The sequence below is a fragment of the Periophthalmus magnuspinnatus genome, chromosome 10 (assembly GCF_009829125.3).
Source record: "Periophthalmus magnuspinnatus isolate fPerMag1 chromosome 10, fPerMag1.2.pri, whole genome shotgun sequence".
Taxonomy (NCBI): domain Eukaryota; kingdom Metazoa; phylum Chordata; class Actinopteri; order Gobiiformes; family Gobiidae; genus Periophthalmus; species Periophthalmus magnuspinnatus.
The window spans coordinates 28868026-28891993 of record NC_047135.1 but is presented as its reverse complement, the minus strand read 5'-3'; the positions used below and the strand labels follow the sequence as shown (position 1 = coordinate 28891993).

General features: G+C 37.5%; 1 protein-coding gene across 3 annotated transcripts in view; it reads right to left on the bottom strand.

Moving 5' to 3' along the window:
• The window catches only part of LOC117377552 (ecto-NOX disulfide-thiol exchanger 2), a 137048-nt gene that overhangs the window by 26879 nt on the left and 86201 nt on the right, over nucleotides 1–23968 (bottom strand). The window contains exons 1-2 of one of the 3 annotated variants that reach the window (XM_033973996.2): nucleotides 22570–22733; nucleotides 12545–12625 (exon numbers count right to left, since the gene is read on the bottom strand). The exons of 1 other annotated variant lie outside the window; for it this stretch is intronic. In XM_033973996.2, coding sequence (XP_033829887.1) covers nucleotides 12545–12578 — 34 coding nt within the window. In that variant the 5' untranslated portion in view covers nucleotides 12579–12625; nucleotides 22570–22733. Of the gene's footprint in view, nucleotides 1–8458; nucleotides 8606–12544; nucleotides 12626–22569; nucleotides 22734–23968 lie in introns of those variants that run through there. One more of the 3 variants, XM_055224895.1, reaches the window with a different exon arrangement.

Here is a 23968-nt window from a genome sequence, read left to right as displayed (position 1 = left end):
CACCATTTAATATTTTCACTTCTGTACATAAAGCTTTTGTGTTCATCACAGCAAACAAGCTACATTACAAACTTACTGAAGTATTCCTAAAAGGTGCTCTACGTAACCTCCTGGTGCAAGGATCCGCTACCTGCTCATCTCCATGGACTTGTTATCTCTTTACCTGAGATGTTTCTCAGCGTGGCATTAATCTTGGCATATCATTTTGCCTTTACAGGCTATTTTATTAGTCAAAAAGCGCCAAAAATCCTCAAAGACATCTCTGATCGATTTGAATTGTAAATTGGCCTGGTAGTGTCATATGCCAAACTATGAACATTTTAGAAACAGCAAAAACGTGGAGACAACCAGACAGCAGACCTTCCACCAGAAAACGTACACAGTGCACCTTTAAAAGTATTCTTTCCTTACGACTAGAAAAAAAAACGTACGACTACGGGAAAAAAGTAAAGTAAAAGTTTGGTACATTACATTTGGAGCTGTCAAATAAATAACAATATTTAGTCACACTTGAGAGTGCTAATGGAGCCTGCGGCAGAAAATGTTGCTGCCTGTTGTTTTGACTGTGGGGGAATGAGAGGAAAGGTGTGTCATGTACAATAAAAATGTTCCTAGAGACAATATCCCAGACACTGCCTGCAGGAACTTAAACCAAAAGAAGAAAATGCACAGATGTTTGCCAACACAAGAACATAAAGAGTGCTGCAAGAAAAGACTGACTCAGCTCTTAATTAAGACTCAAGTGATAACAAGTTTTCCCAAACCCAAGAATGTTCCATCATAAATATTTTGTCTCGTGTGCAAATTGATGAATTTTGCATGAATTTCTTCTTCTTATAAAGCATCACAGACAGATTTGAAAATGAGGTTCAAGTAGTGTCAGCTCAAATTATGGAACTAGTCACTCTGAACAAATTCTTTTTATCTCTAAGAAAACAAAAGAAAATCAAACAAAAACAGTAGAAGTAAAAGGTGAACTAAAAATGGAACTAAAAGATTTGGTTGCACACTCGCCTTCAAACTCTTATGTCCAATGATTTAGTGGCTAGTCTTTCTGGTGAGACCCGTTTGACAATCGCAATAAAAAGCCCACCGCCTCAAGTCCAGAGATCACCAACTGTCATCTCTCAAACCACTTTTACATTCCCAGCTGCTTCCACTATTTCCAACGCCTCTCAGGGGACAAGCAACAATAACTTGACGTATGGTCCCAATGATAATGTTCCAAGTGTTAGTGGCGACTCGCATCTTAACTGTTTCGCACTGAGCATTAGCGGGAAATGGCCTTCGTAGAAAGCAAATGAGCCGGTTATGGCAGGCTAAAAGGCAAGCAAAGGCTATATCAGGTTATGACAGAAAGATCCCTATAAGCCCAAGCTTTAGTCACGTGTTGAGGGTGTATCGAAACAGCTCACATTATAATGATTTAATACAATACTGTTTCAAGTGTATAGCTATGGGAATAATCACACAGTAAATGAGAAGTTATAATTCTCAAAGTCAGGAGATTTCATGCAAAACTACTGTCAATGTTAGTTCAATCTGGAGCTACAGCTGACTAAATGGTGGAAATATGGCTGCCAAACTGTGCCAACCATTGACCGCCACCGTTGACTCTCTCACCCGTAACACTTACACATGCAACAGGAGTCTTACTCAAGGAAACCACGGTACGCACAGCTCAGAACCATGACTGAGCTACCAACTACCAAGCTTTCAGTTATAAGACGACAATCATCTGAAGCAATGTTGGCTCATAATAGTGTGTATGTTATATATATGTTGAGAAGTTCATCATCACATCAACATTCCCAATGCTGTCCAAGACTTTCTAGTTTACATAATGAAGCAGATGTTCCGTAGTTCCTCCAAAGTGAGCAGGTGAAGATGTGGCAATAGATTTTTTTTTTCCCAAACAGCGGGATGTCGAGCTATACAAGAGAAAATATTTGAACTGAACCGCCATGTGGGAGTCCAATCTCCATTTCATTCAACAGGCGACTGATTCTAAAAGCAAGAGGTCAGGTGTGCAACAGTCATTCAGAGACTTTTCTGCTTTAACCAGGGCTAAAGATGTAACCTACCTTTATTGATACCTTGACCTATCTTCTGCTTTGGCTAATTATGACAGAATGACAGATATTCAAAACACTGTATTAAAAAAAAAACATTGTCAGAATATTGCCTTATTTCCATTTACCAACATTATAACACTAACAGACAGGCTTGACACACAGATCTTGCAGTTGTTATGAGCACCAAGGAGAACATTTTTGTGCAAGTAGGAGTGGATAATAAACAATAAATCTGCTCAAAAATAAAAGTTGTTTAAATATGGAACTTATGTATAGTCATAAAATAATAATTATTCATGTCCATAACATTTTTAAACTGTTAGCAACTTTAATAATTATCGTGTTATAATGGTTAACCACAATTATTTTGAGCATGATAATCGTGACACCAAATTTCAACATCGTCCCATGCCTACTTGCAAGTGCACATTTATTTAGTGTCTTTCCATTTGCTATTTTTTGCCATTCCTTTAGTTGATAATGCACGTTTAACCTACTGTTCCTTGGGACACTGCAACTGGGCTCATCAAACTCTGCTGCTTTGTAATCAACTTTCAGCTGCATGAAAATTAAGTCTGATCAATGATTTCGAGACCTTGACTTTTACGTGCCTCCTCATTGAGCACAAGAAACCTATTCACAGTGTGGTCAAAACAAACAACTCGAAGATGGTGTTAAAATTAGCATCGTGGATCGAAATTCTAACATTGTATAATCATGTCTGCTGGAGGATTTGTCGCATATAAACCGCAATTACACTTGAGAACAGATGTCGGGTCTCAGTACGCTGATGACCACTAATGAGATTCAAGCAGAGGACTGAATTTGGAAACACGCTGTAAGTTGAGCAAATAAGATGAATCCCTTTCATTAACTGGAGGCTGTGGGCTCTCCTGCCATCCCAAAAGTAATTGCCTGGTCTGGTGGGGAGATTAAGGCGAGGGGCCAGACTTCACTGAACGGGCCTCTCAAGTTTGATTACCAAAATGCCAAAATAAATGAAGTGGTAAAGATCATGCAAAAGGCTAACAGTGGAGGATATAATCTGGCTATAGCTCTCCTGTCACTACTCATTATGTGTGTATAGAACTAGGATTTTTTAAGTCTGTGCAGTGTAAAGGATGTAGTTCTAGTAGTTGGCATAAACAATTGTTCAGTTACATAAAATATGCTTCAATATTTGTTTTATTTATGCATGTATACATGTTTATCGTTAAATCAAGGAATGTAAAATACAGAGTAAAACGAAACACAAGATTTCTGTCGATAAAATGATGTGTTCTACAATGAATTTTTTAATGAATGTTTATTATAATTGTGTCCTAACCTGCAAAAAGAAAATATATATAAAAATGTAAAAATATTATACATTTCATATATTGGTAACATGCAGTAGATATTAAAATATGGACATCAATATAGCAAAATGTTAGTTATTTGAAACAAATGCAAGTCAAATACTGCATGCATCTGTACAGGCTGAAAAAAAAAAAAAAAAAAAAATCCATATTCAACTATGCCCAACAGGTTTTCCCCATTATACCTCAGAGAACTAATAAATGCCTAATGCCTAATATCTGGGAGCCTGTGTAGAGGGCTCTGGGACTGAAGGCATGGAGCTGCCCCTGGAGCCAATTTTCTCTCCGCACAGCCTCGGTCCAGAGCGCACACTAACAAGCTGAAGCTCTGCACTCATCAGGAGTATTGGGACACACACAAGAGGCTTGAAAAATGCATGATGTCGGTGCCGCCCTCAATTTGTATAATCTTCAAATTGATCTACAGCCCTGACGCAAATTAAAACAAGCAGCGCTGATGGTAGACATTCCTCACTGAGGTTATATACGGTAAGATTGTTTTTTTACTGCATGGTCATCTACGTAATTTATTGACTTTCTGAGAGTTTAAATATCCTCCTCTGAATTCCACATGCTAGTTTCTCATCACAACCGAGCTCCATCTGACAAAGCTCTCACCAGTCTCTGAAATATGACCCATAAAACCCAGTGGCACTGTAAAGCCTGAGCCAGGGCAGATTTGTGAATCCAATTACCTCCTGTCTGTAATGGATGTGCTCAGTCTCATACACATGAGGTTAAGTCTGCTTCTGTCAGCATATGTCCTTATGACCACAACCTCCACCAGAACGGACATTCTGATCCAGAGCAAGTTGAAATGACTGTGGATGAAAAACATATGTATAACAAAACAATGTCAACGTGAACTTGAAATCGTGTGCATGCGATCATCACTGTGTCGATATGGTTGGAATTAAAGTGGGACTAAACAGCTAAACTACAACTACACTGCAAATAGAGCTACTAAACTGGGCAGTACCTGGAGGACTAAATAAAACAGTGAAAGGAGGGGAAGGGTCTGGCGCATGAGAACTTTAAACGCCTGCAGCCAGGTGTTTGTAATCAGAAACACCTGGCAATCAGGGCACTCCCATATGATGTCACATGGGACTGTAAATGGGTGTGGCCACTAGGAGGCAGCACACACTCAGTTTTTGACTGTTTCTGAACACAAAGCTGCAAATTGACCTAGTTTGCAAAAAAAAAAAAAAAAAGACTAGGAACAGTAAACAGAGCTATTAAAACACCTTATGCACAGGTTAGTAGCAGACAAAAGGTTAATTTACTGTTCAGCCCCATTTTAAGTATGAGCCTTTACCAAGTCAGGCTAGACAAAGAATTACATTTTGAGGATAATTGCTGTAATCGATAAAAACTAATCAAGTATTTGAGATAATTAACTCTTAAAAAAGGTACAGTATGCAACTTTCTGGAGGTCGAACGTCACCGGTATGATTCCATAGAAATAGAAAGTTAAATAAATCTTTAACAAGCAGGGGGAGGCCTCCTCCAGAACAAGTAAGAGTCAGGTTTGTGGGGGTGTAAGCCGCTCAGTCAGAACGCAAGTTTTTCATTGGAATAGATGCAACCAAAATGAATGAAAAAAACATGCTGTTATTATGCAATCTATTTTTTAGCAAAAAAGTTACATACTGTGGCTTTAAGTGTGTTCAGTGTGAGTGGAAAAGTTGCTCACAGATTGTACTAAAGCACATTTAACAATATATTTCTGTGAGATCCCTCGCCTGCTTTCATTTCCTGTGAGCACATTTTGAACAATAGACTTCATACAGAAAACCTTTATATTTGTTGGAATTACATATTGGCCTATAATGTCCCATTGTATCCCATCTTGATATGATCATTCTCAGGAATATTTATTCATTCACAATCTTAAGAAGCCAAAAACAATATCCCATTCATCCTTTTTTGTAAACTTGGCTTTAGTGTTGCATAGAGAATGCCAACTTTGATTTGAACCAACAGGTGCTGTGGTGCACTGGGCTCTGAAGACTGTTTCAGCATTTTCTGAGACTGCCTGCATCACATTAACCCTAGAAAGACCAAGACACCCACTGTGAAGGAAACTGTGTAACATGAAGCCTCAGCAGTAACTAGAGTTTCTTTTACAAACAAGAAATAATCTTTACCAGACGTGGTGCTGCTTTTACAGAACACAAAGAGAACATGTCAAAGTTTAACATTCACAATAAATTATACCATGCCATAAAGAAACAAGAGGAGAGCCATAGAATGTACATTTGTTTCCAACTGCCAAAAGAAAATATAGGGAAACCAGCGTGAATGAAACAACACATGTCCTGGTAGATTTTTCTTTTGTTCACATAAAACAAAAGTGAAAAAATATACTAATCCATATAAAAACTAGCATAAAAACCAGACTCAATTAGGCCTGTCACGATAAAAAATTTAGAAATGCCACATAAAGTAAATATAGATGATAAACGATAATATTGAAACTAATTTATGCCACTGACACAATAACTCAAGAGCAGATTTAAACTACAAAAACTGTTCTCAATCTACAATAATGTAAAAAAAATAAAAATAAAAAAAAAACACAAAGAAACACTTAGTATGCATCTGTAATTGTAACTGTTTATTTATTCAACCTTTTACATAAATCTTGTCTTATAGCCAAAAAATGACCAGAAATTTCCCAATAGTGCAAAGAAAATGAACACAAATGACCCCAAAAAATTTTGTTCCAGCTTTCATATATTGAACAATAACTCGATATAGTTATTATCATGACAGGCCTAGACTCAATAGGTCTTGAAATCGATATAGAGAGTATCAAGTCTGTTCCTTAGTATCAAAATCCTGTTTTGGTATTGTGTCAACACTATTCACATTGTTATAATGCCTTTGGGGTGAAGCGATATTGCGATAAATACTTTTGGTTGCTACTTTAGTCTTAAGTCGAATGCTAGTAAACTCGTCAATGGCCTCAACTGATCCTGCCATAACCATGAAACATAAAGAGCCCCAAGTTAACCCCTGTTCTGACCTCAGCCGCATACCAACCCACCAAAATAGATGAGTGCGTATAATTTGAAGTCGACCATCACACTGGTCGACTTCTATTATTATCTCTGTAATTGCTGGTCTCTCACTGACAGACACTGGAGTAAAAAGTCCAATGGAGTCTAATGAACCAAAAAAGAGCACATTTATTCATCAGAACACACAAGTCCTCAAAAAGCCAGCAAACATCAAGTACAGGGCTTCCTTTAAGTCCAAACACCAAACCATTCAGAGCAGTTTGAATATTTAACATTTTTTCTGGCCATGAAAGACCGTGCACAGTGGGCATCTGTACAAGTCAATGTGTTCATGTTTAAGCAAGAAACCCCAACCCAAAATGAATTCACCACAAAAATCTTCCGAGTCCATGGAAAATTCCTAGGATGCAATTTTCAGTTCTTCAAGTGGTAACTTCTCATGCATAAGTGTACGACTTTGATAAAGGAATGACAACTAGTCAAAGCATTGCCTTCAACATACTCACTTCACTCCAATTTAACTAGAACTTTTTTTCCAAAGTGACAGTGAATTTTAATGTCAAACCTTATCGAAGACTAGCTAGTAAGGTTTAGTGACAGCAGTCATTCATCACACTAGATGCTTTACATAACTCATTTGCATCTTTTGACAGTCCAAGTGGAAAAAAACCAAAAACAAAACATTTGTAAAAACAGATCAGATGTCATTGAATGACAGTCCAGGGAATATTACCTCAAACGTCAGCACTGTGCAGTTAGGTCTAAGAGTTTTCTCATTTTCCTGTAACATAGCATATAAATAGTCTTAGTTTCAGGGCAAACAAAGTCAGTCAATTTGGGTTGAGTATTTTTCTAAAATCGAAGTCTAGTAGTCAAGACAGCTTCTGTGAAATATCCTGTCATTTTTGTTGATGTCAGTAAAAAACGCGAAAAGAGCATAACATCTGGAAACATGGGGTGCATATTAAACAATATTACAATACTGAGTACCTATCTTATTTCCATGCTGTAATAGGCCTGAAATAGTAACAGAGGTACAATATTTTAGACTTTGTAGCTCAACTTGGACAAATAATGGCCAAACATGACATTCCCTGCTAATGAGAATCCAAATATTATAAAACTCTTCCATATAGCAACATGTACAGCCTTTCAGTATCTTCACTTTAGCAGTTGCATCATGCACCATTAAAGGTAATCTAGAAAAGCTCTTGATGGACTGCACTTTATCACAGAGACCAATGCAGTGTGGAGGTAAATGCCTGTTACAAGCTCTGACCACTTAATGATTGAAAGCATGTTCATCTAGAAGAAAAAAATATGAGGGGTAGAAATGTATTTGAAATACAATGAAAAATAACACAACAAGATATAAGTTAAATGCCACATTTTACATTTAAAATGAACAAAAACTTATGCAACAAGACATCTGATGAGAGGAAACAAAAGCCTGCATTTCACTCATTTTTACAAGAGTAAATCACACTTAGAATGCACTCACTTCCTCCTCAAATATGATGTCCATTAAGGGAATTATTTTCCTTAATATGCTGCCAAATCGTTATTAAGGATTTAGCCTCTGTTTAAATACAGAATGGTCTCTCAAATGTGACCGATGCCCATGTGAAATCTATACGTCCATCCTTAACACGAAGCAGAGGGCGTGCGTCAGTCAGTATTACAGGTATGGTATGGCAGTTTCTAATCATAAAGCACAGCATCGCATACCAAATAGTTGTAAACATGTCACATCAATGTGGAGCAAGGGGAGCAGCGCACCCAGGATGCGTTTAAGCAGCTGAGCTGGTGTTCGCCCGCCAATAAACCGAGCAAAATTTAGAACAACTTCTGCCTACACATTATAGAAGAAAGAAAATCCCCACCGCCACATCCTAGAACAGCCTAAGAGCTGCACGGTCTGAAGCAGAAGGATACAATCATTTGTGCGTAACTGGAGAAACATTTGATGAATAAAAGCAGTGAAACTGCTAAAATATACCTGTGTATTGCAAGAGAAACATGATCCAAAACGGCGAAGTGCGCTTCCCGTTTATCCTCCACACGATGTAAATCCGCGTACGGACGCAGTCTGTATCTGTGCAGAGTCAGGACACTGTGCTCCGCGCCGCTCGGCACACTGGACTGCAATGAGAGCAGCCAGTCAAAGCAGGACCTTTCAGTGCGCACCCGCCCTCCCGGCGTGCCCCGCCGCTCCAGTCACATCACACCGAAGGAGCAGCGCTGTGTGTGAAGGGGGTGAACATGATCTGTATACAGGGTGTGAGAGCACGCCCGTGAACGCAAACCCTGCAGTCTGCTGCTGTTCTTTTGTGACTCTGGTGCTTCAACACAAACACGACGTCCCCATCAAAATTACTGCACGGCATTTAATGTTCCATGATTGACTTCAATCCCCAAGTTTCTACAGCTGAGCCTAATGGTGTCATTCTCTAGACCACCACTGGGAGGGGCAAGAGAATCAAGAAAGGGACATGGAAACAGTAATGAGAAGCCTTCAGCCACAGTGAATGTGAAGCTACAGCTGATGATAGATTTATTAAATGTGTTCCAGCATCTAGTGTTACAAGCGGTCTTATTCAAAAGATCAGTAATGCATCAAAACTAAATTATTTAAGTTACTGCTTTTATATTATTTAGAGAGCGTCACATATCAACAAACATCATCTCCCTCCATTACCAAAATAAGATCCAGTCAGTCCAATTCAAATTACTTTAAAAAACTTCATGCTGCTTACATCCATCGGTGTAAGAGTGAAACCATAAGCCTTTGCAGTACAATATGCAATTGTTTAAACATTATAATGCATTAAAAAAATGGGCAAAGTTATGTGACAGAAACAAACTCGAAAGCCCCAATTATATGACTCATCACACGCTGTATCATCATAACAATTTTTAAAAGCCAAACCAGGTAGTAATGTTTATTTTTCAAACTGAGCTGCAGCACAGAGACGCAGGGAATAATTTATTGTTGTGCATAAAAGGATGTTTCACAGTAAACATTTTCATTATCTCAGAATCATCATAAATTGTTTATTTTCAGGCATTGCCTCTTGCCAGATAGACAAAAGTCCTCCTGAGTAAACACCCTGTGCATGTTTTCATTTAATTTTAGAATAACTGTCTGAATTTCCTGAAACGATGCACCCTCGGTGGTTTAGCAAATCATTCTAATGGGACAGTGATGTGAGTGTCCATCTCGATGGATGAGAGCCGCTTTTGCGTTTATGACCTGAGCGAGAGCATGTGTACTAATGATCACACAGCCCTCTTTATAAAACTCACAAGCTTTAAAGCATTGGAGGCACAGTTTTTCATGAAATAGATTAGACTAAAGAAACCCACCAATAATGTTGCCATGGTAAATAATGCAATAAAGCCTTAGTGGAATCAAATTATTTTCTTTGTTGAACATCCAGGTCCAATTGTGATTGCACAGCACGTTTTTAAAATAACAGGAGCATATGCAGCAGCCTTTAACACACCATACATTATGTAAAGTTCCTGCATGCACTTGCACTTGCCGTCTTCCTTTTTGACATCAATATGGAAAAGGCCATTATCCCATTACCCTTCAGGCACAGGCACAAATGTAGGTCCTGGAGATGGAGGACATTTCAGACTTCAACTGTCTCTAGTTATGGTTGCCCTTTCTCCATCCTAATCCCTGTCTTTATAATGACACAGTTCTCGTCCTCCTCCCCTCTCCTCTGCTCCAGACGGATGGACGCAGATGATCATGTGCACAGGAAAGGTGGAGGTGACTTCCAGCTTCAGTCACACCTCATTAGGAGGGCTTCACCATGGCCCATTCCCATACTGGTGTGCTCCCATGGAGAATATAATTGGGGAAATGACAAGGGGCCTGGGAAACTACAGCTGAGCTCTCTATAGATAGTATGGGAGAAGGGAGTTACACTTACAAGTAAATACATTAGTAAAAAGCAAAATTATGCAAAATCTTAAAATTACAGTAACAGTTAGAAAATGGGCAAAAGATAACATAAATTATGTTGCCAACAAAATGTGATAATACAGTTGGTAACACATTCACACATGTTTGAGTAATCCTGCATTATTACTCTGTCTACATCTCCAAAACTCAAAATGCTCTGTTCCACCTTATGATGTCATGAAGTGGTAGTTTTCAAGTTAACAGCCACCTTTTACCTTTTGTTCAGTAGAGATTGGCAATTCCAGGGCTGTAATCATCCAAATGTTTCTTGTGAAGGTGTATGGAGTTTAAAAACACAGTAGAGCACTTCCTGTATTACCACATGACATCACAAAGTGGAACAGAGTGTTTTCTGTCTTCTCCTAACATTAAACCCTTAGTTAAGTCATTACTCAGCCCTATTGATCTTAAAAACCCTACCTAATTAAGCCTTTGTTCATGTATTATTATGACTAATTAAGATGTAGTTATTAAGTGGTCATTTTATTTTGAATTTATATTTAATTCACTTTTTAGTTCAGAAAATGCACAGCTCTGATAGAATAGTGAGCTCATTTCAACAGCATAGACCATTACCACTTACCACTGTGCAGGCAGAAAATTGGTTTAAAACGGAGAAATCTGTTTTCTTAAGTTTCCAGTGGATCAATAATTCAGGTTTTCATGTGTAATCTATTTTAAAACAGAATCTTTTAGCCATGTTTCAACGCTCTTTTTAATATGAACTTTGAGATGAATCTTTCAGGCTATATATAAAATGCATGACTTGAGCGTTTTCTTTACTAGGGTGGGAGCTATAGTAGAAATACTTGAGTAACTATAGAAACAGTAGGAAACAGAGGGCAGGGGGCAGACTATACTTTGAGCTGTTATTGCTATGTGTGAGTGGAATGGGAAAAGACTCATCAGAAAAAGACCTGGAACAAAAGTGCTTCTGTGCTCCACCTTTCTCTCTAAAGCAATCCGTAGTATTTCCTGACTGCACAGGGCACAACCTGGACACAATGTACAAGGCAGTACTTTGTTTTTGAAAAGGATATTTATGCACATCTTTACATTTTTTAATCAAGTACACTAACAGGAAGTGTTTTGTATGTAAAAAAAAAAAGTTAAATAACTGAAAAACTTATTCTGTCCCTCAAATTAAACTGTAAAATAAAGTTCATTAGGGTACTGCAGATCGCTCCTAAATACTGACTTATAAATGAGCATTTTTATTGCATCAGTGTTTTTATTTACCTTTTTCCTTACATGATTTCGTACATTTGGCTCATTTGATCAGCCGGCATCTCGTTTCTGTCCACAGCACGCTTATCTCCGCCTCTTTTCCTCTCCGCTCATACCGCTGCCCCGAGCTCGTAAATAGACTACGTGCTTAAGAACTAACCTAAAGACCATTTTTAAGACTATAACACACAGGTGCATGGCTCAGACTATTAAAGGCTTATTGTTAGCGCGTGTTAAGCGTGTGCAGCTCGTGGTGAGAGATGAGGAAGAGAGAGACAAATGTACTGAGCTGAATCAAAAGAGATACGCACTAGTCAAGACCATAGACTCTATATGGACAGAGCTAACCCGATAGCCTTCGCGTTCTAAATAGGAAGTGAGAAATGGGCACAATTTGGCTCCATCGACTCTGACTCCACTTCACTTTCTATTAAAACAACGTCATCCCTATTGATTATTGCAGGTATCGCCATATTGTGATAATATGTATAGTGTATCATATTGAATCGTGAGGGAGGCTGTGATTTCCAGTCCTACATAACGCCAAACAGAACAGTTTTTAAAAATTTAAGTCACAAAATTTGTCCCAAAGTCTCAAAAAAGTGTGTGATGGTTCAAAAATCTATGTTATAAGGTTGTTTCCTCATCTAAAACATACCTAGAGCTGTATTTTGTTTCATTCGCACATGTTTAACGCACAAACCCTGCATATTTAGACCGAGTTCTTCTCTCAAACAGGAAAGACTCATGTGATGCCATGCGGTAATATAGGAAGGACTCCACTGTGTTTTTAAACTCCACACACACACATTAGAATCATTTGGATAATTTAAACGTTTGGCATAAAGATCACAGCTGCAGAACAAGACAAGGACTTCTTACCTGAGCGTGATGTTGATCTGTAGTCTTTGTACATCCTAGAGGAGCAGCCTGATCCAGAGTCTGGGGTCTTCCGTTGGAGGCCTGTTTGGGACACACACATAAGAACAAGACAGTCAGATCACTCTCTGTTGGTTTAGTTGAGAAACAAGGCCATGGAATACAGCAGCTGAACTTGTTTATTCTGTCATTCAAGGAGCTGAGAGTGGAACGGCAATACAAGCTAAAATAACAGTGGTTTGGTTTTATACAGTGACATGGCAAAGGACGACAGCAGCAATACAACTTTACCATTCAACTTGTGTGGTCCTCTTGTGTCTTTTTTCCCCTCTTATTGCTTTGAGTATTTTATTTTATGATCTTATTTTAAAATGTTATATAAATAAAGTGGATTTGGATTGGATTTTGGATGACTTTTCAGTTAAAACTCAACTGAAACATCGTAAACCAAAATTAAACTGTAAAAGATGGAAGTAAAGGATTCTATGACACATTTTATTCCACTGAAAAGAGCCCAGACGCAGCGGTGATGACCACAGTTAATGGTTTTCTGCAGTTATGATCATCAGCATCGGTTACGCCCTGCCAACAGTCTCAAAAGAAGCAGTTTCCGCCGGTCTAGCACACTTTCCGTGGAATTTTAAATGCATTTTAAAACAGATCATGCTAAAGCCAAACACATGTTAGCATGCAAGGCCAAAAATAAAAGACTGAGAATAAATAAAAAGCATAAAACAAAACGCAACACTTTTAAAAAATAGTCTTTGCACAGTACATTTGGGTAATTTCTTTGGCCTTAAAGACTAGAAACTGCAAATCAAGAAGCACCAGTTGGACACTGTGCACACTGCGGAGAAGACAGAAGCTGAGAAAGAGCAGTAGTAGTAGTACAATTTGTGAAAAGGGTTGCAAATAGTGCTGTTAAAAGGCTTGATATTCAACAGTAATTTTCATACCACACTGATGATAACAACTTAGACCGCAGATTATCATTTTCAACACAAAATAACAGTAGTTTCATTGATGTTACCATGAGGTCCTTTAAGAGTTCAGGTATAGTTCAACAGGAAAGGTCATTTTTGTTCTGTTTATGGTATCAATGAGAATCTAATTTCAATACTAGTTTAAGTATTAATTATTAGGCATTGATTTTTTGACAATCCTCTATGTGTGAATGTTGTGAAATGAGAGATGGGTCACAAACTATTTTACTAACATGTACCATTAAAGCACTTGTTAAAACTAGAGATCAACCAATATGTTTTATTTCATGGCTGATACTGATACCCATTATTTACAATTCAGAGAGACCGATGGCTAATAAGATCTGCTCATATTTTTCGGCCAATATTTGGGACCAATTTTCATTATTTTCCCCAGATGATAACATTTAAATTTGCTACAAACTCACACAATCTGGGTGATATGAAAGTGCAGTTACATTTTGTGCAGTAACCTCTTCGCACTAAGTGGTTCAAATAAAGATTGATTCATACGATTTGTGCACTGGGTTGGCCTAAACAAAATATCGGCCTCCGCTAGAGATTTAAAACCGATAGCCGATGTGCTAAAAAGTAAAATATCATCCTAATATATCGTTCTATCTAAAGTTAAAAGCACAGGACATTTATGAGCGCGTTACTTGTCACTGTTCCAAGTTTAACAGCCTGAAGATGTTTGCTCACACTGCTCTTTCATCAAATTTAACGGTATCCTAAACAACTTTGACTATCTGTATCATAAAAATATAGACATATGCTAGCACTCACTGTCTTAATAAAGTATAAAGTGGACAATAAAGACACCAATCAGCCTTGCCTAGCCTAAGGTGTCTTTATTCTAACCCCTTTGCTGTGCCAATAAAAATCACTCTGACAGCTGTAGAGCTAGTAGCCCTCAGTAATGACATCAACCATGTGAACACCTGGAATGCGCTGGGCTTCCAAGAGTAATCAAGTTGCGTATGTTCATTTTTGTAACGTGCCACAGAGAATAAATAAAAGTTTAGTTTCACTCTTGCATGAAACAAGTCATTTTCCTAGTGCTTATATCAGGAATGAAATGATGAGGCAAGGATCTGCGCTCTGAATCAAGATACTTAGCAAATTACCGTTCATAAGTACAGACAAACAGTTGGTTGGCTTCACTAGCGAGTAATAATAAAATAAAAACCTGAGTGCAGAGACAGAATGCTCCCGACTGAGGAAACCAAGCAGCCTTGCCTTGACAGCTCTCACGTTCGTTACTAGCTCTGGATGAGTGGGGCGCTGTGAGTCACTGACTAAAGGCTATGTTTTCTTCACAGTAATGAGGGGGAAAATGTTCTGATTTGATTAGCTTTGTTGACTTACACAAATGACGCCGAAGGGACCGTGACTTCCTTTCAAACACAAGCCTTTCCTGGAGATGGGCAGCCGTTTTACACTTGACATGAAAGAACTGAAAAAAATCCTCTTTGTTTCTTGGGAGTCAAAAAAAAAAAAAAAAGCAACAGTAGTAGATTGGCTGTGTCTGCTTTCAGAATTTTAGCCTCCCAAATGAAAATAATATTAGTAATCCACAGTGGAACCCAGCCTCCTGTGTGTCCTGGCACATTTCTTTTTGGTTGACTGACAGATTTCCAAACACTTCATTAGCCAAACTAGTCTCTAATGGAACAAGGTGCAATGTTTCCTACAGGGACTATGGTAGAACAAGCCATCCACATTCATTTTATTAATCATTTTATTTAATACAATTTATGTCACATACTGCCTCTGTTGATCAGAAAATGACTTATTAAAGATTAAATACTATCTATATTTACAACAATTCTATAAGTAAAAGGTATATTTTTCACCTCGTTTTTTAGACTATGGAGGCCCACCATGGTCTACTCTGTTAATTAAAAATACTGAAGGTGGATATTTGCAGACATTAGGCTCCACAAATCCATTACATTTGTATGAAGCTACTGTGACGAACAACACGTGGACTGGGATTATAAGGTTGACTATGAGTGGGGCAAGTGTCTCTCAAATAATTTCATTGACTAAAAATTTGCATTATAGGCTAAATAAGCAGTGGTGGAATGTAACAAAGTCAAAGTAGAGTATTTTCACTACATTTGAGAGCAGGTATCTGTACTTTCTAAATCAGTACATTTTATAACTGGATTGAAAAGTTAAGTTTTATTATTGTTTGAGACCTGCTGAAAAGGCTGAGGGTCTTATTTTTAACACATTTGAAATTTGAACAAACAAAAAACTAATAAAAATTGACTGAACCGTTTCTGTTCAACAAAACACAAATCTTTATCAAAATCACTACATCTGAAGCTTTATTAGATCTCAAAGTCTGCACAAAATGCTTTTAATTTTTACAATTTAAGTATATTTTTAAATGAGTACTTTGACAAGTCGATTTTTTCATGTGATACTTTTACTTAAGTAACGAAGTTGAGTACTTCTTCCACCACTGTAAATAAGGCAGGGAACATCTTCCACTGTCCAATCAAAAGTTGCTTCTTGTCACAAACAAAATACTGCATGCTTGAGGAGACATATAACATTTCAATGGGCTTTCAGTGTCACAAACTTCTGTAAAAGCAAATGGCATACGATGATAAGTTATGCATGGCTACTGGCTGAAAGGTGCTAATTAAATATATCTGCATTTGTAAATTCGATGGCAACACAATGATTTTCAAGTCTTAATTTGGCAAACAGATCAAAAGCAATCATTAATCAAGAACGCTCTTTTCAACATGGAGCGCATTCGTTCGTTCAGCACATTGTCGGTAAGTGAGCTGAACGGTGCATTTTCGATGAGAACAGTTTGATGATGTGACTTGGCCTTCGACGCTACATTGTACCGTAATTAACATTACGCTGCTGCCAAACTAGCGACACTACATCAGAGTCAAGGGTTTAGAAAGCAGCTCTTGAATTTTAAAGAGATGGGAACAAATGAATGAGCAAACAGACTTCAGACAGAGAAGAAACCTGGATGAAATATACACCGAGGGGCACTAGATCAGGGCTACACAATACATCTAAATTGAATCAAAATTGCAAGTTGAGTTGGCGTAACTATCAAATAGCAAAGGCTGCAATTATTTAGGTAATAGAATTTCCTCTCTAAATAACAAAAGACCTTTTTACAGAAAAATCTTGGTGTACTTTTGGAAGTCTACAAACACAGGCTTGTCATGATAATTACTATGATGACTTATTGTTCAAAAGATGTGGGATGGAACAATCATTTTTGGGGGTCAATATTTAGCGTGGGTACTTCTTTTTTAGTGGGGAACACTGACTTTGTTATTTTTCTGTACTGCAATAAGATTTGAGCTGTAGAGGCACGAATCAAGTGACTATTTATTAGATACAAAAGTCACTACTGAAGTGTTTCATTCTGCTATTTATTTGTTGCAGTTTGTATAATATGGTTAAAAACACATTTAGAACAGTTTTTGGAGATAATTCTTCAGGCTTTTTGTGTCAGTGGCATAACTGACTTGCACTATTATTGTGTATCGTCTATATTCTACAGCCATACATCGTGCTTTAACGTTCGTTATCGTGACACGTCTGCACAAACATGTTCTGAAATGCATGGAGTCTTGTGTTAGTTCATCATTTCATATTTGTCTTCTCACAAATGTTAATGCTCCTTGAGTTCTTTACAGTACGCACTCTCAATTGAATTTTCAAACATACATTGCCAATCTAATCACAATCACAAGATGAAAAATCGCAGTTAGGGTTTTTTTCCAGCTTCACTCTAGATCCAGGAATTGTCCAAGGAGCTAATTTGCATCTACCCTGTGCTTCATTGAAATACAGTTATTGCTGCGGCAGCGCTCTCAAACCACGGTACAAGGACAAACGCACGCCGCATTCTAAGCCTTAATCCCAGTTTCATTTGAATTTCACTTTCTTTCCTCCACTTCAAAAAGCACTCACAAACATGGCCATGAACCACTCGCCCAAAGAGCTGCCGAGGAGGTGAAAGCTTTCTAATGTCTCACACTGGACTCCAATGAGCACATAGTGTTGTCATAAGCGCCAAAAAAAATAAAAACAACAAGGCCAAAAGACATTCCAAAGTCAGAGGAAAGTTTAAAGTTGGGCTGAGCAATTAATGGAATTCTAAGAGATCGAGATTCAGTCATTTCTAATTGCCAATGATATGCTTGGGGCTATTACTGCCAATCTGTCAGTAATAGCATGTGGTTTGAAGCAGAATTCAGACTTTTGAGAAAGTAATTTGGCTTTTTTTTTAAGTTAAAAGGGCAATAATTATTGTTATCTGTTTGTTGTTTGCAGTTTTTAAAAATCCCCAAATGCGTTCAGTCAATATGAAATAAAACTTGTGATACTTTTTTGTTACATTGCCAAGCCCTATATTAAAGTGACATTCTATAATTTTCTGTTACTTCTAAAAGGCAAAATGTGTAGATTGAGAAAACAAGCATAATTTCTTTATATAAAGCCTTAACGATGCAAGTTAATTAGACAAGCCCTGTGCCGAGTGTGAAAAAAAATGAACATTGAATACCTAATGCCTCACTGACCAGGGTCACAAAATGCCTGCTCTGCACCAACCCCAATCTCCGGCTGCACCCGCTCCTCCTCAGAGCACACACTACAGAAACCATTAGGAGTAATGAGAATCGATGAGGATTCAGGAGCAGCACCGGATGGCGTCTTTATTAGTCTGAGGTGCTCTCTCGGATTTAAGTGAAAGTTGTAACAAATGCATCGCTGTAGAGGATGCAACTCCAAACAACAATGGAATCTTTAGACTCACATATCATCGTGGTGACACTTTATAACAATAATTGTACATGAATTAGTGTGTGATTGAACTGTGTTGTATTAAGAATTTTCAGACCATCATATCTTTACATAGTGTATTGTTTTTGCCTTTTTTATAATCCATGTACCACATTCAATACCCAGATAATGGATAATAAAACTAGAATGGAAACTAGACACCCACTGGAGCATAAATAGACTTACAGAATGTATTTGATATGACCCAATAAAAATAAAAGGAACAATGGTTGTGTTATTAGCATTGCGGTTAGGGATGGGCGCTGGATGCCAAAAAATGAATATCCTGAGTTTGACTTTATCACAATTACAGAAAAAGTAATTTGCTTGTTCTGAGAGATAATACTTAATGACTGGTTAATTCCACCTGTCACTCACTCGGGGCATTAGAGAGTTTGACTAATGCAAGGACATTGAAGAGAGCACAATTCAAGCCCTAATTGCGGTATCGAGTTTAACATTTTGATTTTATGATCACGCAACCCTTTCAACAGCTATATAAAGTAACACAAACACGTATAGTCTATTTTCGAGTGACAGTTACACGAAGTCCGGCTGAAATAGCTTGGAACACATCACAGCAGGAGATGAAATCTAAAACTATAGACCTCCTGGTTCACCCCTGCACGTCAGAGCCAGCGCAGCAGAGTTACTGGGCTATGAAATTAATTTAATTCACACCTTTCAGAAACATCACAGAAGATTAGTGTCCACCAGAGCTGAGAAGATGTACCCTAAAGCTACAGCAGAGTTTAAATAAGTGACCAGAAGGACTGATGGAGTCTATTGCAGAAAGGTGACGGGACCAATTTCAACTGTTCTTTCTGCTGCAGGAAATACAGGAACAAAGGTCACTGTAAGGAGAAAACTGAATCTTTTATGAAACCTTGTGCTGGGCTTAGAAATAAAACTGCTCAGATTTTTATTTCATACCGTTCAAGGTCACTGGGAAAATTGTATCTTCCACAAGTGCACATTATAAAAATGGCTCTGCTCGTTTTAGTCTCTTGGGAAACATACAGCGATTGTGCCGTTCTGTAATAAAAAGTGATTCATAAAACACACACAACAGTTGAACCTGCAGCAAAAAGAGTAAAAAAAAAAACTGTATGGCCCTATTCGATCTTAGGGGATTGGCCATAGTTAAGGTTAAGCAAACCTTCAATTTGTCCTGCACTTTGTTATATAGATAATTACACCTCATATTGAATTAAATAAAAAAAAAATATTGACTGCTAAAAGTTTAAAAGCTTTAAAACAGGAACACAGACAAACAAGACTAAATAGGGTACATTGCCCGTTTTGTGCAGAAAAAAATGTCAGTGAGTCCACAAGTAAAAAGCAGGGCCATTATTCAGAGTCACTAATTTGTTCAGTTCAAAAGTTTGATTGAAAGGCATAAAAAATAATGCTATGCTTCAAAAGGAAAGGCTAGTTTCTAGGATTAGAAATACACTTTATATGCACTTTGAAAGCAGAGGTTAACCACATAAGGCATGTATCAAAACAAAATTGACCATCTGCTGGAAAGTTTGAAATAATTATGTTAAAGGTTAGGGCTGCAAAAGGAATGTCCATATTGCAAATAAATAACGGAAATTTCTCCAATCTCCATCGGACAAGAGATTGTCAAACAACTTTCACAAAGAAATGTATACTGCAAAAACCAATACCATAATACCCGTTTGAAGTAGGCCACTATAATGCACATTGGAAGAGCTAAGACTTGCATCTCATAATTCAAAGTTATTTACTTGACTTACAGTTAGGGCTGGGTTAGATTTTTTTTTTTATACCAGTAATTTAACAATACCCGCACTTTGATACCAGTTCTTTTCAGAGTAAATTAAAGGCCAATAGTATAAAAAAATATTTTCAATCCTTAAATTATGTTAGATCCATGTAAATTCCTATTAAAAAAAACAAACAAAACAAAACATGGTACTAGGCTATACAATACCCAGTTATAAGAAAAAAAAAAAGTTTCACTTTTATTTTCTTCATATATGGCACTTTATATCAAGGGCAGTGATGCAGAGCACATCATCTTTGTTTATGCTTTCACCGTGAGGTTACCTGAGCAGAAGATGGTGACTATGGCGAACTTTACATGGAGTCGCTTGGATACATCTTCACGCTGACCTGCTCTACATTGAGGCCTCGGAGACACTGCACACGTATTTTGCACACTTTGGACACGTTTTTTGTTTTGTTTTTTTTAAGAACACATTAAAAGTGAATTGATTATATAGAATCCACATATTTTGACACTCTACGCAATCGTAGGGTGTGTATCCCCATCAGAATACATAGAAAACATGCATTTCTTGTTGTTTGTTGTTGTTTTAGTGCAGTTACCATCAGTACAATGTGTTCCTAGGGCAGTTGTATCGTGTGAGGATCCCAGGTTAAGAAATACTGTTTGTCTAAACACTCCCCTTCAAGTTTGATAATCTTTCCCATTGACAAACACATGCCGTGTCTCAATTCGCCAAATGCACCCTTCGAAGTACCCATCAAAGTAGTGTCTGAAGTACCCAGGCGAAAATGTGTACTCCTCAGTGTAGCCGCCATCTTGCCGAAATGGGACAGGCCTACACCACGGACCGTACTTCCACCGCTGTCTTTGTGTGTACGTTACGCAAGTTACATATGTTATTTTTAATTATTTATTATTTAATAGAAGAAAAGTCAAGGTGTCGTCGTTGCAGACATTTATTTCTGTTTAGATTGAATGGAGTAAGGAATTATTTTCCTTTGAATATCAATAGGCAAATATAACATTTGAGGTGATTTTTTTCCCAATTGCAGCTACTTCATAACTTTAACAAAATATACCTTGTTAAACGTAATAACAGAGACAGAGATAACCAATTTCATTTTTACATTCATAGTCTATAAACCAGAGAACACTTATTAGTTGCAAATAAAGTGGGATATTGCAGTTTAACGATTCAGTATTTGGGCCGGGTTTAATTTGATCTGTGGCTAAACCACTTTCATACCAGTAAAGGGCGCTGTTTACATTCTGTGCCATGCCAGTTCATTTCATCTTATTCTTGTAAGTTATTTTCTAGCAGTGCAGCACTACATCAAACTGGTATCTTGATTTACTAATGCTAAAGTAAATGACACATGCCCACCAGGCGGGTGCAGACCTATGGAATGTGTGGGAACTCATGAAAATGTTGTGCAGACCAGCATAGACCTTATGAAGACGCCGTGCGGATTAGAAGAAGGACCCTCCTCACTCACTCTCACTCTCACACACACACACATGGATAAATTGCAACTCTGCACGCTGTTTCTTCAGCTCTTCTATTTTACTGGTAAGATGACACATTGTGCTTTGTTTGGACACATGTAGACCTATGTTATAATGTGAGTACTGTTTGTGCTATTCGTTTGTGCAGAGGGCAGTTGTGATCTGTAAGCACCTGCGCTGCTGATAAATCAGTGTGGTGTTTTTATTGGTTCTTTGATGCCGGCATTTAAAGCCAAGGAACCGGAAGTACCTTTTCGGTCGGTTCCTACTTGGAACAGTTTCACTCATTGCAGCAGTTTTTCAGTGTGGTTTTATATTACTTCTGGGAAATAAATTGCACTCTTGATGGGAGACCTGGTTGTTGTGCTATTTGTATTTTACTGCTATAGCGTCATTACATTATATAACACCAACTCTGTAATAGAACGTATTGTGCAGCCTGATGGGGAGAGAGAATAACATAAGTAGACCTATGAGCTCCATTATCTATTTCATTATGTCATAATGTAGTCTTGGCAACTAGCAGCTAGTAGTCGTAGAAGCTGACACACGTGCAACTTTTCTAGTAATGTAAAGTCATTAAAAGTGTATCTACTACTAATTTACAAATCAGACACACTGAACATCAGTAAATTAATGCTTAACACAGTGTGACCGTTAGTAAGCCTCAGTAAAAGACCGAGCAATTCACTTGTTCTTGTGCAATTAAAGTAAACGGGAAAATTGCTCTCCATTTCATTAAATAATTTGATACATGATTATCGTCAAGTTAGGGATATTTTAGTTTTCACAATAACAAACTCGAGTTCATCTAAACAACAAAATCGAGCAACGATAAGCAAAAATATAGCGTTAATTCTTAATCATATGGTTCTTCCTCTCCGCAGATACATATCATACACAAAGCTAACACATATTAGCAACAAGGAAAAGAGAAAACGTACCAGTGCAAATATAACTAAGTCCGTGCAATCCGATGCGTTTGGTGTTTTCCGTAGCATCGGAGAGAGTTTGTAGCCTTTTCCACTTCTATCTTGCCAAACCATGGATCTCTCAAGGTGCCAAACACGTAGAAGCTTCTAGCTAACATCCCAAAGCGATCGCGAAAGTAACTACGGCAAGCGAGAGGGAGACGAGACACGTGCCTTTTGTTGACGTTTTTTCAGCTCCATGGAGCTCTGTTGATCAAGAATAAAGTGCATTACAGGACAAACGTTTAATGACCAGTAAAAGTAAGTAACTAGTATTTCCCTACATTTAGCCTGCAAAAAATATATATAGGCAAGGCAAGGCATGTTTATTTGTACAGCACAATTCGTACACAAGGTAATTCAAAGTGCTTAACAGAATAAGAAAGACATTAAAATCACACAAATCAAAACATAAATAATCACAAATAATCATCATAAAATTACCATTAAAAGAGAAAAATGCAAAATAAAAACCTTTCAGTCATATGCACAGCTAAACAGAACCGTTTTGAGCCTGGATTTAAACATTGTCAAAGTAGAGGCCTGTCTCACATCTTCAGGAAGAATGTTCCAGGTTTTAGCTGCATAAAACTTAAACGCTGATTCCCCATTTAGTCCTGGGGAATATATATATATATATATATATATATATATATATATATATATATATATATATATATATATATATATATATATATATATATATATATATATATATAATGATTATGCTGCCCACACTGGTGTCAAAGAAAAAGTGGAACATTCTTTAAATAAGTGGACGAGGGACAGGGCCATGGGTCTATGGCTGTACAACCAAAAGAGGGATGGGTTTACCTTACATATACTAGGCTATTGCATATCCATACATAAATAGGGTTAAATGTGTAACTTACATTGCCAATACGTAATATGACTCATTATTTTAGAATCAGGATATAAAATAGGCCTATATTTTAAATGACAACTACAGAATGTCTCAAAGGTTATTTAGTCATCTTCTCTTTAGAATTATATCCTTCTCTTAGAATAGTACAGTTCTATTAAGCATATGTTTCTCCTTCTTTATGTCTTTTTACTATTGTAGTGGCAAAGCTCTTTTGGAGATGCCAAATCATCATTACAGAGGGATTATCAAATGTGCCAGTGGCATTCCCTCTTCTTCAATAAGTGTTCTGGCACATTTCAAGACAGGAGGCAATACACCAGGACAGATTAGCAAATCCCAATGCACTACAAACAGCTCTATTAAGGTTTTATATCAGCTAATAATATCCTGCATAATCCTGGTCTCGTATAGAGGTGTACTGTTACCTGGTTCAAATTTAGCAGGAGTAAATTAGAATAGCACAGAAGCACTGCTGTGGAAATGGTA